Source organism: Rhea pennata, chromosome Z, assembly GCF_028389875.1.
Source record: "Rhea pennata isolate bPtePen1 chromosome Z, bPtePen1.pri, whole genome shotgun sequence".
In the NCBI taxonomy this organism is placed as follows: domain Eukaryota; kingdom Metazoa; phylum Chordata; class Aves; order Rheiformes; family Rheidae; genus Rhea; species Rhea pennata.
This window is the reverse complement of record NC_084702.1, coordinates 21,435,085-21,451,073: the sequence shown is the minus strand read 5'-3', so window position 1 is coordinate 21,451,073 and position 15,989 is coordinate 21,435,085. Positions and strand designations below refer to the sequence as shown.

The 15,989-nt window shown below is 33.4% G+C and overlaps 1 protein-coding gene across 1 annotated transcript in view; it reads right to left on the bottom strand.

Moving 5' to 3' along the window:
• The window catches only part of CNTLN (centlein), a 202,298-nt gene that overhangs the window by 95,861 nt on the left and 90,448 nt on the right, over window positions 1–15,989 (bottom strand). The window contains exons 9-11 of the mRNA XM_062599459.1: window positions 11,626–11,799; window positions 6,118–6,243; window positions 782–903 (exon numbers count right to left, since the gene is read on the bottom strand). Of these exons, the coding sequence (XP_062455443.1) occupies window positions 782–903; window positions 6,118–6,243; window positions 11,626–11,799 (422 nt within the window). The remainder of the gene's footprint in view (window positions 1–781; window positions 904–6,117; window positions 6,244–11,625; window positions 11,800–15,989) is intronic.

Below are 15,989 nucleotides of genomic sequence, written 5' to 3'. Positions count from 1 at the left end.
AATTTCTTCACTTCTCCAGATGTATCTATTTACCAAAAATGTTAATTCCCTTCTCAGGATGTCAGAAAAGAATTTTTGCATAATATTTTCACTATTTTTTATTGATTTTAAGTGGGGATTATAGAATACCCATGATTAAAATTCCAATATGGCAGAGTTCTGATATTCTTCCAACACGGCAGAGTTCTGATATTCTTTCTTTTTTTATTCATAAATACATAGTACTGCAATATTTTTGTAGAATAATCAGAAATAATCGATTTTATAACCATTTAACAGATGAAAACACCCTGCTTTAGGCACATGCTCTTTTTTCCCCTATTAAAAAAGGATTTTAGGATTAGCTTCAGATAATGTTTGAATCTCTAAATGTTCACACAAATGTCATTATTTCCACATTGTTTAATAAATACAATTATTTTGAAAACACAAAAAGCAATTATTTCATTATAGAAAATTAAAGACATAAACAGTCAACAGATTAATCAGCTTGGGAACTACACAGGCATAATAAGCAGCTGTAGCAGGCCTCTGTCCAGTACTCAAACTCAGAATGTGATCCTAAATAAAAGAAGTTGTCAGCTCAATAGATTTTATTCTTGGCTTCAGCTCTAAATTTTCTTATATAGAGGTATACGTATTCTGCTTTAACACAGGATAAAGTCTTGATTGTCACATAATAGCTCCTCCATTTAAATAAAATTGTTTTGAATATCTATATAATACTTTTGTTCAGATTTCTTGTGTAAGGGAAATGTTTTTAACAAGCTCTGTAACTTACCTGCTATCGCCCTCTTCCAACTGCTTTAATTGCTCTTTTAGTGCTCTGTAGTTGGTCTGCAACATCTGTAGCCTCTCTTTGCGTTTTTCATGGGCTGCTCTTAGCTCATCAGTTTCTCGAGTCTGTATAGCACCAAAAAAACCCCCCAAATTAGAGTTGGGTAATGTAAGAGATTTTCACACAAAACTCATGAAACTAAAGTTCAATTTAAGTAACTACCTAACTAAAGTAACTAAAAATCTAGATAAAACCTAAATTAAAAATAATCTAGAATCACAGTCTCTGAGGTCAAAAGCAGATTTATTTTTTCTAATTACTACTTTAAAGTGAATTTGGCAAAATATATACTTTTTCATGCTGCTGAGAGGTTTTTAAACATGTACGACCAAAAATGTTAGTGTTCATCTTCTGAATGCTTTGACTTAATATATAATGTAGACTAAAATATATAGACTGAAAAGGAGTTGTAGACGCTGTCTCTTCCTCTAAACTACTCTTTTTGCATGGAAGGCTAATTTCTGTATTTCTGAAGAAAACATTCTGAAGAAAACACTGAAATCAACATCAAAAATCTCAAGAACTGAAATGGTGTCAGGATTTCCCCATTTATTAATTTATACACACACATACATAGATCTTGAAATATTCTGGCTTTGACTGCTAGTACATTGTTTTGTAACAAGCAAGAAAGAAAAAGAGATTTCACAATAGCTTTTATATGACTCATTAAAAAACACACTTTTATACCGAATGAAAAATAAGAGATATGCATTGATTTATGTTACAGAATAACAATGTGCAAGTTTTAAAAAAAGTTTTTATAAACAATATTATATTTTGAAAAAAATAAACATTCAGAAAAGGACATTCTACAGTATGAAGTAAGCTAAATTCTGGCATAGTATAGTAAAGAATTAATCAAATATTATCCTGCAGGAAAATTTGTTCTTCATGCTACATTTTCAATTCAATGGAAGCTCTGCTTGTGGAGGGACTGTAGAACATTTTCCTTAATCTCTACATAAACCATGATACTTTATTTGCATGCATTTACTGTTTATATGTAAGGAGAGCTTTCGGCATTTGCATTAAATAAGATACACCAATAGTCAGAGCTGTAAGCAAAGGCAAGCCTTTATACAGACTGTTAGTTATGCTATACTTAGTTTAAGCTTGTCTTCCAAGTAGTAGCCCGGTTTTCATGACACACAAATAAAGCTGGAAGAAAGCAACTAAAATTTCAGATGTTGTACCATGTATAAAATAAGAGTTTTTCTGGAAGTGACACACAGAGACAATTCAGGATATAAAAGGCCCCAAAGCGACCTTACCCGTAAATACTTTTCTAAGTTCTCTGAACCAATCACTAAATCAAATAAATCTGTAAGTTCATCTGTCCATTTCAGCTACTTAAAAAATACTTTTGGCTGTTTTTTTAAGTAGTTTATGTAAATAGTACAATATTAAAACTAGTAACACGAACAGCAAGATTCAGATGAATTTATGTCAAAGGACGTACAGACTATGATTAAGTTTTGTGTGGCAGTGCAAGAGGAAATTATGATAGTGTAGATGTGGAGCTGTAAAGTCAGGTTCATGAAATCATTATTCTGAAATTGTTTGATACTGAAACTCGATCAAGACTGGCAAGACACTGGATACTTACATCTGTCTTCAGTACAAATCCTCAGAAGTTTAGTGTCAATGCCCTTACAAATGGGCAAGCAAGTATAGAACTTGGCTTTTCCCATTTATGAACTCATGTTTTTCATTATCGCTAACCAGTCCCATTACCCATTCCACTACAGTTATCATACCTTATCAGCTGTTCTGTTTCAAAAAAACCCAGAACTTAGCCCACTGTCCTCATCACTTTCCTTTACTGGTATGAAGCACTTCAGAACTCTGAATTTATTCTGCTATTTTTAGAATCTAAGTTTCATTTCTCTTTCATTAGATTGTGTTCTGTTTTTCTAATCATGAAGGTGTCTTGTACATATTTTTCTATATATTGACAGAAATGGGACAGAACAATCTTCTCTAGTGGTGCTGGATCTCTTATTCTATAGTACTTCCTGTGAGATCAGTAAAGACAGAGTCCAAATTGTGGGAGGAGGAACTCAACTGCCTATAAAAAAAATATTATTTTGTTATTTGCAGGGAAGTTCAGCCAAGCCAAAAAGCAAAATAATTATTCTAATCACTATCTCAAAATTCTGCTGAATTAAACTGTAACAACTTCTGTCACTGCAAAAGCTGAGCTAAAACTAAATTGAAAAAGTACTGATCAGTTCAATTCCTTGACTGCTGCTGTTTGGGCTGAAAGAAAATGAGGAATCTTACACATACTAAAAAGAAATTGTTTTCCACAAAGCCGTAAGCTGTAAGATTAACATATTTTCAGCATCTGAATGCCCTACAGAGAACAGGACCATCTAAAGAATCTAAATTAAGTGTAACAGTGATATGAACAAGTATTCCTCTCCAATATAAATGAATATTTAAGGTAGCCCTAAAGATGAACTACATATTTTGGTTCTAATTCTCTCAAAAATTTTAGATCTTTAAAGAAAAAGATGAGAAAATGAAAAAGGAAGGGTTCCTATTGCTCTCGGTAACTAACCTTCTGGTAAAAGCCAGAAATATCTCCTTTAGGTTGTGCCAAGGATCACAGTTCTAGAAATAAAACATGGGGCAAGAGAACATGTTCTCAGTTTGTATCAAATATCCAACTTTCAGAGCCCAAACTCCTACCCACTTCTTAAAGACAATAGTAGATTGATATACTATGCTGGAATGTACCAGCTTCATAGTCATTTAAAATCCATGAAATACAATATTTATTTTGACATTTTCTTCCCTAAGTGAGGAAGTAATGAGCTCTGTTACCTTTTCTGTAGCTCCTAGATTGCAGAAATGAAGTAGATTTAGTATATAAAAGTAGATTTTTTATCAAAAGATATTGACCCTCTAAGGTTAGGAATATGCATGTCTACCCTTTCTATATTAGACATTAGGACAGCACCAGCTATATTTCTTGACCAGAAATGAGTAACCTGAGGGAAACAGTGAAAAACCCAGGAATGGGACCTTGGCCTTTTCTGTTTCTTTGTAATGCTGACTTGGATATCAATATCTCTTGTTGCTCAAAGAACCAAGAAACAAAACTATTCTGCTTATCATTTTTTTAATTGTTACAAATTATCAGTAGGGCTGCTGGATAAAGTCACAACTTTATCTTCAGGATATGCATAATCAGTATTTTTTTGATAGGTGACTGTTCAATTTCCTGTAAGTCTATTTCAGGCAATCATACAGTCAACGCTTTGCTTGAGGGGGCAATAAAGCAAGTGCCAATTTTGACAATATTGTCATGTTCACTGTCCTTTGTAAAAAGTAATGCCTGGGATAAGATGAAAAAAATCACACAATACCAATGGCACTATTTATATTACTGTTTTGACAAGTCAATTCAGCATCATGCTGGCAGTGGCCGCATTGAACTCTGAATGCAGTGCCACAGCAGTGTTTTAATATGTTAACCTGGATCTGCATAGCTTCCTTTCAATCAATTCAAGTACTATGCAAGGGAAGTCAGACAGGTCTCCTAGAGATGGAAGAGCTCATATATACATTTTCAAGGGGAGATACACTTAGCCTTTAAAGACATTATAGAGTAAAAGCACACTGCTGAGCACTATGAAAGACCGGAAGCATAGACACAAGGTTGGAGATCATATACTTGCAACGTAACAAATGTACACAAGTTTTAAATTACACTTCTGAACCTCTTTACACTTCAGAAGAGAAGGAATACCAAAAGCAGTATGGCAAACAGTAAAAATTACTGTAACTGACTTGCATTATTAAGTCATAAACAGAGAATAACAATGCTCTCTTTTCTGTATCAGCTTACAAATTCAGAGTGCTTTTTTTTTCACTTCTGTTTCCAGAAGTTATCATGAAGAAACACAGAATTTTGTTCCATTTAAGACAACATGCACACTGGTGTGTGAACTTACACTGCCAAAGGCAGAGCAGTTGTATTCTACAGTGCCAGAATAGTCTGCAGCATCAGTCAGGGAGGCCAAGCAAAACACATATGTCTTACAGTAACAAAGAGTACAGTTTTCAGGTACAGCTGCGAAACAAAAAACCCTTCATAAAATTCATTTTTTGACTCCTGAACAGGAAAAAGATGGCATGCAGAATTGAATCTGAAGTCTGTATCATGTGTCCTGTTCATAGACTCCATATGTGCATTAAGGCAAATTATTAAATTTTCCCAAATGTATAGGGTGAGGATCTTGTGCTAAAATAGTAGTCTCCCACTCAGAGAAAATATAATCACATTTTTTTTTTAAATTGACCTATCTCGAAAGCATATACTTCTGCGTGTAGCAAGAACTCAAAACTATGTTTGATAAGGCAACCCGAAATTTATCACAGCATGTTTAGTGAAATCAGTTCTGCTTTGAGTTACATACACTGAAAATACCCTACAAATTCCACACTACTGGACAATCACAGGCAACAGAAGCATTAAATAATTACAGTAATTCATAAAAAGGACATAAACATCTTGAAAGGGTAAATTTTGGATGTCAGTTTGAATATACTTGTGGAGAGAAAAGTAAGAGGAGAATATGAATTTTAAATGTTTAACAAAATGACTCAAACAGAATTTGGGTTTTCTTTGATTGCTTTAAAAATGCATATGGAGATGGAATCCAACAGAACACTCTAAATATATTTAAGATTTTTTTTTCTTTTTTTTTAAGCAAAACAAGCAAACAAGCATCTCTAAAATGCGGACAAAATGAGGAGCAACTGTAATACATGCTCAATGATGCTTTCCTACCAAGGGATTTTTTCTAATAGTATTTGTTAGAACAACTTATTCTGAGGCATAACTTGTAAGAATACAGGATGTAATATATGTTCCAAGTAATTGACTTGAGTATTTTAAAATGTTGAGCTAACTGGACAATTAAAAATTTTCTTTCTACTTTCTATAAGAATATATAAATTTCTCAAAATACACATTCTCAGATAAAAATTTTTTAAATATATTTAACAAGCATGTGCTATTGATAACACAGCTTGAACTCTAGGTTTTCCTAGGACTGCAGAAATGTCAAAACAACATGCTCTGCAGTAAGGAAAAAAGACAAAATAATGGAAAGTATTCTTTTTTGCTAAAACACTTACAGTCCATAACAATATGTGCACTCTGCATTTTTTAAATGCCTGTTTATTTTGGTATATCTTTATGCAAGCTTCTAGCTGGAGGGGTTTTCTATTTCAATTTTTTTTGTTGTTTTTCTAGTGTTCACCTTTAGCTGTAGTGTCTTCTCTAAGCTTTCAATCTTCCTTTCAGCTATTTTAAGCTTCTTTAGCTCCTCTGACTCTTTCAAAGAGCTCTTTGGGGACAGAGACCTTGATCGTTTCACAGGTGGCTCCTGGAGAATAAAACAAGGACATGGTTGAACTAGTTGGAACACTGGATTATGAAAGACATGCAGAATTAAAGAAGAAGTAATTTTGAATACTAATAATGAATTATAAAAAAAAAAAATCTGCATGGAATACCAGAGAAATAACAAGCAGAATTACCACAGCGCTATCACTAAAGGTTTCTCTGTGACTCGTTAATGAGAATATTCATTTACATTTACATTGTTTCTTTCAGAATAATGATGTCCCATTAGGGAAGACTAAAGGGTTATAGACTCAGAAATGCAAGAAACCTCATTACAAAGGAGGGGATAGAGGCTGGTCTAATTGCTCTATAAGGGTCCAAGGTTACACTTGATAGGACAACCAGAAACAAGAGGGAAAGGATTTTTTTCCCTTTGAAATAGTTTAACACACTGTGAAGTTGAAGGAACAATATGCTTGAGGAATATAAATACAACAGACAGTAGATCTTACACCATAATGACCATATGGTCATTAACTATAATGTGACTAACTAGAGACAAGAATATGTGTTTATATTATGTACAGCTTCATATAGCAATCTGGAGAAAGAATATGTGAAAGTAACACTTAAACTGGGCAGCTTTCTTTTTCATTCTATTTCATATGGCCTTATGGCAAAGGAAGACCTCATGAAATTAGTTTTTCTGATTTTTTTGAATAACTTTGGTTAAGGATAGAGAAATACTAATGCATATGTAACACCTGCAAGGTAAGCTATAAAATGATATTTAATAAATTCAAAGTAAAACTTAGAATTGTGATTACTGTTATCAGATGCTATCATTTTCACTGTAAAATAACTAATTTACAACAACAGGAGTTCAGGATAACGTCTTCTTGAATATTATGCATTTCAATACTTCTGCTATTTCATTAAAATAATGTTAAAGAGAATCTTAATTAGGAACTGGCATTTTTGATCATTATCTTTCAGCATTAAATGTTGTAAAACACTGTAGCCCATGCTTCAAATTTAAATTAAATGAGTTCCCAAAAAGGTGAAAACAAAAATGTCACGTTCTACATATTTAATAACCTAAATATTGCTAAGATGATTTTCTTTTTCTTTTTTTTTTTTTTTTTTTGCTTCAAAAATTTGCTTCCAAGAGAAGAAAAAAATGTACAAAGTTTGGAAAGAGTTTTACAACAACATATGTCCTTTGACATTTAGACGCTATATATTTTTAGATTCTGTTAACTTTAGTTAATAGATACTGATATTAATAGGAAAGATATTAACAGTGCACAAAATCAGCTTCCTTTCAATTGTCTTGAGCCAAATACCCCAAAACCAAAGTATGAAAAAATTCCAATCACCCTCAACATCCAAAATTTCTTGAATAAAGTCAATACCCTAAACAAAATTCATTATCTTCCAGATTTCACAACTATTGCATAATCCACACATCTTCCCTAGAATACAGAGTGTACTACTTTTCAAGAAACAGTAAATTAATTCCTGGTTAAACTTCATTTATGTATAGGGAAGACTTGGAAAATACACAATTTGTCTGAAATTAAGGTCAGAGCACTGCATTTGTCCTTCTCTAGGAGAAGGACAGCAAATAAAAATAAGTGGACCAAAAATGATTTGAGGAAGAAAGGCTCTGAAGTAGAATGGAGAAAGAGAGAGAAAGAAAGAACATTATATTGGAAGATCAACAGGCCTCACAGTTTGTTGCTTTAATAAAAAGTGATCAAATACAATGAATATGTATTTGATTATGCAAGGTTTTCTTTACATAACTGTCTTTTTGTATAGTTGCCTGGGATTATGCTGTGACTCTTCTTACTATTGAAGTACAGGGCAAAGTTAAGCAAAAATATAGAGAATATTCAAATTTTGATAGGCATAGAAACAGTGCCCTGTGAGAACAGGTAGGATTAGTGATGTGCCCTACTAAACAAGCTACTCTTTGAATCTGTTTTTACCTGTTTAAGTGATCAAACTAGAGGTCTGTGGAGAAAAGCAGCTGGGTTGTGGCTCCAGAGCTGCACACAGGTTGTTTGAAGGCAATCTTTGCTATGGAGGCAGACAGTTTAATTTTCTTACCAACACACAGAAGTCTGTGCAGTAAAATATACTACCATTTGATTGCCTGGGACTGCTGCAAAACTCAGTCTGGAGCACAGCATTTGTAATAATCTTCTCACCACTACAAACTTTGCTGCTGCTGCTGCCAGGTTTAAGGCTTTAATTTGTAATTCAGTTCTCTAATTGTACAGCAAATTTATATACCTTTGGATTAAAAATATACACAAATTGTAATGTTCTAAACATTTTTGAAAAAATAATTTGAAGAATTAATAGAAGAACATTGTAAGAATATTAATGGAAGTCAGGGAAGTGCAACAAGAACAGACTTTCAGTCAAATGACTGAAATGATCCTAAAGCTTGTTTGCAAAAGACTAAACCAAGGAACAGAACAAATAGAAATAAACACACTTTCCAATATTAACAGAAATGAAACTTTGTAGCAGAAGATGTAATGTGAAGAAATGGCTGTTAAGTATATGTGACACATACACGTTAACTGTTAATGCAAGATCAAGAAGCAGAATAAGAAAAGATGCTTTTTGAACAACCTCTTATTGCAAGTCTCCACCATGAAAGACACAGAGGAAAATGGGGAATAGTCAAGTTCAGCACGTTGCATGTTGGATGGAGTTCCAAAACAGGAAAAACAAAACAAGGAAGCTGAGACTCTTACTGAAATATCTTGGAGAACTCTGCAACACATATATCAGATTTTTTTGCCAGGATATAGCACTGAAGACAGTGGTCAGAAACCTTAGTGTTTTTTATCAGTTGAAGAAACTGAGAAACACTAGGAACTGAGCCATCGACTGACAGAGTGCAAGCTTAAGTTTCTTTTAGGAGAGAAAAAACAAATCAAATTTTTGATTAACAATGTTTCAACATGAACTTTACCAGCACTGCAAGCTAACTCATGCCTTTTAAGAGAAAGATTTATTATACCTTGAAATTATATAGATACTTAGAAGAACGCTTCAGGATGTATATCAATAAAAGATATAACTCCTATGCATCATATGATGGCAAGTTTGGGATCTATTTGGTGATATTTAAAAGCTTAGCTATGTATTAAAAAAAAAAGTCTGTGTTACTGAATCTGCCAGCAAACATGTGAATGGCAGATTAGTCAGGTAACACAAATCATAACTCAGAGTTAAAAAGTTTCAGCTTCAAAAATAGCTCTAGGAAGATCAAGCAACTGAATCCTAAGTCTTCATACAAAACGGCAGTCAGCTATACCACTTTCCACAGAGATTCGAATAAGAGGGTTACAGTTGCCTCTAAGCATGCACTTAACAACATCAAGAAAAATGACACTGCACATGCACATTTAACAAAGCTTTTAGCCACCACACTATCTGTCTTACAGAATAAGTTGTTTTCATTGCCATACATCACTATAGGTGTGGGATTCAGGTTTCTGCAATTCACAAAAATCAACACTAGCCTACACATGTGTATCAATGCATTCTGCAGAACCACACAGGTGGAAGTGGGCCAAACGTCACAAAGTATTAATCACAAGTTTTTGCTTTGTCCCAGAACAAAAGTTTTTTGAAAAATTTTCCTATTATTTCATCTTTCAAAATTTTTGGCTTTTTATAGCACGAAGTAATCCAAGCTTGGTCATTTTGATGAGAAGTGATTCCATGTTTGTTTGTTCTCAGTTTACTGGGATTATATTTAAAGAACGATGAAGAGCTAACATGATGGAGTTTTTGTGAAGCCGATATAGTTGTAATTGTTTTAAAAAAAAGTGCTGGATATTCAAGGTATTATTCTTCCTCTCAAATCAGATGCTGATAACTACTGTCCTGAATATTTTTGTCCTAAAAGACTGAACAACAAGGTAACGTAAAGATCCCCCATCACAAAGAAAAATCAGTAGTAATAGCCATGCACTTCATTAAGGATGCTTACTTTTTTAAGTACATTTTCTGATCCTAAAGCCAGAGTATTTCTGTGATTTTCTTTACCATCTTGCCTAAATACAAAGGCTTTGTAGACCTTTCAATCTATTTTCAAAAGTTTGGGTAGAGAATAAGGGCACACACGGAAATGTGCACATATCAAGCAGTTCTAAAGTAGAGTATTAGAGGAACATGACTGGATCTACATATCAAACTAGAAAAGATTCTATGTAACAGAATTTAAATGTTAGTAATTAGGTTTCTTTCAAATAGTGTAATTTTTTATTCATGACACAGTGATGATCAGTCTAGGACAAATATGTCACTCTAACATTACACTGAGGAAACAAGCTATGACATAGAAAAAGAAAGTGAGACAGTAGAACATGATAATAAAAACAAGCTACTCTGATCTAGCTATCTTAATGGAAAGGTCAGAATAACTAGATAGTCTAGGCTGGCTCAGCATCGATGATATTTTTCTTTTTCTTAATAATCCTGTGAAGTAGAGTCCATATTCCAACAGCTATAAGAAACCAGTGTTTCTTGCTGGACAGCCAAAGATGGAGTTCTAAGTATCCCTAAACAAATGTTTTATAAAGTATTTCTTTCCCAAAAATAAGTGCAGGACCAGGCAGGCTATTGGAACAGAAAAAGCCATACTGTTTTCCCAAAGGAAATGGTAGAAGATACCAAATTTGGGAAGAAGATGAGATTTCTAATGAAGTAGAACTTGATACACCAACATTGCAGACTACTTCTACCATACCGAAGGGTGTTCCTATTCGATTCCTTTATATAGGCCTCTGCAAGTTTCCTATATTCTACACAACTATATAAAAAAATTAATTGCATAGATATTGAACACACTGGCAAAAAATGGCTTACATTAATCTCAAAACATTTGCTATATAGTTGTAATGCAACCTGGAGCCTAAATTTAATAACAAATCACAATGAAAGAGAGAGTGTAATATTATACAGAGTAAAAAAAGTCCAAAGTATAAACTTCAAAAAGGACACAATTTTTTCAAAAGGACATAATTTTTTACTAATAGAAAAAATACTATTTTCAAAACAACAATTTCTGCATTACTCAATATTTTTCATTTGTATTTCCCTCATTTCTCATGGAAAGATGACCATTCTAGTAAATAGAATAAAATACTTAATATTATTTTTAACAAACCTACAAAGAGTTTAGCCTTCAAATATTTCATAGAACTTTCTACTCCCAACAGTTATTTTAACAAGTCTTTGGCAGATAACACAACAACCATTCAGACAAGCTTCCATAATTATAAGCAGCATCAACAAGTATTAAAACTATTATCTGGACCCCTGAGCAAAAATGTTTGGCTTTATCAGACTCACATAGACACAAATACATAAGACAATAAAACTGTCATACCTCACGCTCTCTTTCAGTCCTTACATTGTTGCTTTCCAGGATATCTGTCACGTGTAGATTGTGCTCCGCTAGGTCAAGACCTGCTTTTTTCAATTTTTCCTGTAAAAGTTCAATTTCAGATTTTTGTGTTGCAATAAGACTCTCAAGTTCACTCAGAGAATGCTGTCGAAATACCTAGAAAATGATAGTACAAGTATCACTAACATTAAAAAACAAATCAACAATTCATTTAGATGAAAATGCCTAGAGAAATAGAACTTCACTGATAATACAGGAATATGAGAGAGCAGTAAATACTTGTGTCTTCAGAAATGAAGTATACATTAAAAGATCAACAGAGGATCTCCAGATCTTAAATAAATATTTGCACAAAAACAATACTATATTTTTCAACTCCAAATATACAGTCTTAACAATAGTTGCTTTATATACACATTTCTTCTACAGTAACCTATTTTACTATGCTACTTCATATTTCACATGCAGTCAAAATGTTTTCACTCCTGAACTTGTTTCTCATAAAATTTTAAACTGGCCAGCATCATTGGCTTATTAAACAGGAATTTACATGGAATATTCTCTCAGGCAAGATACTTTTAGTTAGAAACTGCCCCCAAAATGTAAACCCACAAACTCAACCCATGATACCATAAACTCAAGACAGCACAAGTATTGTGGTCAAATTGAAAAAAAAAAAAAAAAAAAAAAAGTCAGCTATCCTCAATCACACTGTTATTCAAGTCAGATACATAATTTCAAGAAGCCATTAAATTCCAGGACCCTTCCCAGTTGTTAATCAGTTCATAATAATTCCCTGACATGACATAATACTACCACAGACAGTTCACCTTGAGGCTGTTACAAAATCTGTTCAAATCAACAGATATTTTCATTGATACCAGCTACCTTTGAATCATATCGCCAATGCCCAACAGCAGACTCAAGTATGTCCAAATGATCAAGAGTGATCAAGTTAGCATGGCTTGATAAATTACTCCTTGTCAGCTGAGTCTGCAGTAACTACTTGTGTGCACACTCCACCCCATCACAACCACAGAGCAAAACACTGTTAGCTTAAACCATCTTAATACAAACACTCTTGTCTGTGGTAATCGCAAAGCAAAATGCATTAGTTTCAGCCTCTTCACAGTGCTCTACGGCTGCAGAGAGATGCACAACTTTCAAGCAGCTGCGCCAGATGAAAACAGCAGAGTCCCCAAATGGTCAGTACAGCCAGGCAGCTGGAGGTTAGCACCCCAAAACTTCTGCCGAAAGAAGAGGGGGTGTGAACCTCCACCCTAATCCATTACAGCAGTAAGAAGGCAATTTAAAAAGCCAATGCAAGTGGCCTGAGCTGACCTAGTTGACCTTGTGTGATGTTGATTATGGCAAACTCACAAAACTCTTTGTGCCAGCAGAGCTCTGACAGTAATGACAAGTAGCTAGGAAATAGTCTTCAATCACCAAAGCTCTATCCAGAAGACAACTTTCTCAAAACCGTGCTCTTGCTTACTGCTCTTTAAATAATTTCTTATTTTGTGATATACTTTAGGCTATACACAGTTGCAGATGACACTTCCACCTATAATTAGCAAAAGGCTAGTTTATAACTACAATAAAACTCTACACAGAGGAAAAAAAGAAAGCAAAGATGAGGAGTACACTAACCATGCATTGAAAAGTACATTTACAGGAAAACTAGGTTAATCAACTCTTTCATTTGACCAAAGGTTTAGGACCACACAAAAGAGAAAAGATCCAACCCGGAAGATGGAAATAACATCTATAGATAAGGAATATTTATTTACATTTAACTTGCATATTTACAATTTTTAGTTGAACTTTTTCTTCATTATTAACAAACAGAAATACATATACTACCACGTCAAATTTTACTGACTTCTCAAGCACACATAAAAATAGAATGCTAAGTGTAACATAATAGCATACCGTTACACTAGTAATCAAAAAAGAAATCATAGCTTTAATTTTGTTATAACTTTGTTATAATCACATTGTTACCATGAATTACATCTTAACAAATTTTAAGTCTAGAACTGGTAAATGTTGCTGACTTTTAAACCAGAAGAATTACAATTACATACATTAATTTATGTATGTATGTATGTATTAATTTAGTTAATGTAAAGTACACAGATTAACTTCTTTGTATTATTATTGTTGTTTACTTCTTTCTTTAAAAAATCAACAATGAAATGTACAAGGCTGTGAAATGAAAATCAGTTTAGGAGTTACAGAATATATACACTCATGGCTCCTCTAAATCAATAAAGTTTTGCTACTGACTGCAATTAGACCAGTACAGGAAGCGACTTTTTTTTAAATAGATATTTCTTAGAAGAGATCTCTAAAAATTACCATGCCTTGATACTTATTTTAAATTAAAACACTATAAAGGCATAATATCTCATAAAAATCTTATGATAGTGCTTGAGTACATGCATACAGAGAGATATTTCTAAGAAAGCTGAAAAACATTAGAACAATCTTAGATTTTAATTTATACCTCCAAAATGCCTGCATTTATATACTCAAAAACTACTTGGAAGGTCACTGTTATCCATACAAACTTACTATATGGCTTATGTCTTGGAACCTACTCTCCTTTTTCGGGATGCATATGAGCTCTCTTTGGTTTAAGGAATTTTAAGAACCCAAACTGCAATCTGAAGACATTCATTTACAATATTGAGGTTTTCAATTACGAATGGATTCAAATTCAATAAAAGCTGAGTGATTTGTAAAATTTAAATTTTCTTTACTCCCTGATTAATATTTTTCTTTGTTTCCTAGACTGAAGACTTTGTTTTAATAAATTTCAAGAGAATGTACACATACGAATTTTTGAGATTAAAAAAAAAAAAAAAAATCCAAGGACTGAAAGTTGGACAAAATTTCTCTCTCTAGTGTTCTGTTTCAGGTTCATGCCCATTAAACTTTAAATTATTGTTGTTTTGTATACTGGATTTCCGTGGTAAAAAGGAAAAAAAAATCTTCAAAACCAAATCATTTAATGAAAAGATTTCAGGTTTTTGTGAGAACCTTATTTTCTGTAAGAAGCTTGACCCCATTAATGACCTATAGTTCTAAGATTTATTCATGAGGAAAGGTAGAGTTCTGTTTCTTCAGATCTTGAGAAAGGAATGCACTCTCTTCATTAGTTTTTATTCTCTAGTTTTACATCTGAACTCTCACTAAGAATTAAGTAATCTAAGAACTAAGGGAAATATTGTAATTACTAAGCAAAAAAAAAAAAAAAAAAAAAAAAAAAAAAAAGGCATGTAACTTGCACTGTAATTGAACTTTGACTTTTAAACCCTAGTATTATCTGAAATAAGAACAATATTGTGCTTCAGGACTTAGCATCCAAGGCCCGTATGAAGAATGTAGTCCAGTTCCAGAATACAGTCCAGAAAAAGAAAGCCAGGTTACATGCCAAGTGGCAGCATCACTGTTTTCTACAGCTGCTATCTCAAAATCAGTGTTGTAGTCTTGTGTTCTCACCAACTGAAATATTAACTCACCTCAACAATAAGAGTTCCATAAAGTTCCAGTTCTTGAAGTCTATCTGAAACCTATGTCTAGAACTAAAATTCCTGGTTTACAGGTAATACTGAACTTCTGCCCAGACTATCCATCTACATGCTGAGTACTGCAAATGAATGCTTTCTCTCAAGTTTAGGCATCTTGGATTAAATTCTATCTGTGCTATAAAGTCTACATTAGCAAAATTACGTGGGTTTTTTATTTTCACAATAAAGATTAGCCTAAATTATCTGTTATTTTCAGCATATAATTGATTTTCTCATACTGATATTCAATTTAACATGCAAAATATATATTCCAAATAATTGATAATGGCCTATTTATGTCTTAAAGAACAAATATAATACAGAAAGAATTTTCTTCTACCAAACAGATCTCTCACTGCTCTTATGCTTATGTATCATTACAAAGGAAGACAGCACTGATTTTGTCTGGACACATTAACCAAGGTGAAGTCACTAAAGGAACAATCACAACAATGTGCCTAGGGAAGAGAATCCAGTGCTTGCTTTACATTACTCTTGACAGAGCTAACAAACAGTACCAAACAATATGGACACAATACAGCTATTGTCTGCCATAGTCCCGTTCCGTTCTGCTTTGCTGAAATGGTAAGATATAGCGGGTGTGAACAGAACGGCTCCCTCCTCTGTGCCTCTCTTTCTACCTCCTCAATATTAATCTGTGCTTTCAAGACATTACCTCCTCTAGATGCACGCTGCAGTACCAGAATAGGAGGAAACTGTGCGTAAGCCTGAGCAATCTTTCTGTAAGTAGATGAAAGCTCACTCTGCTTG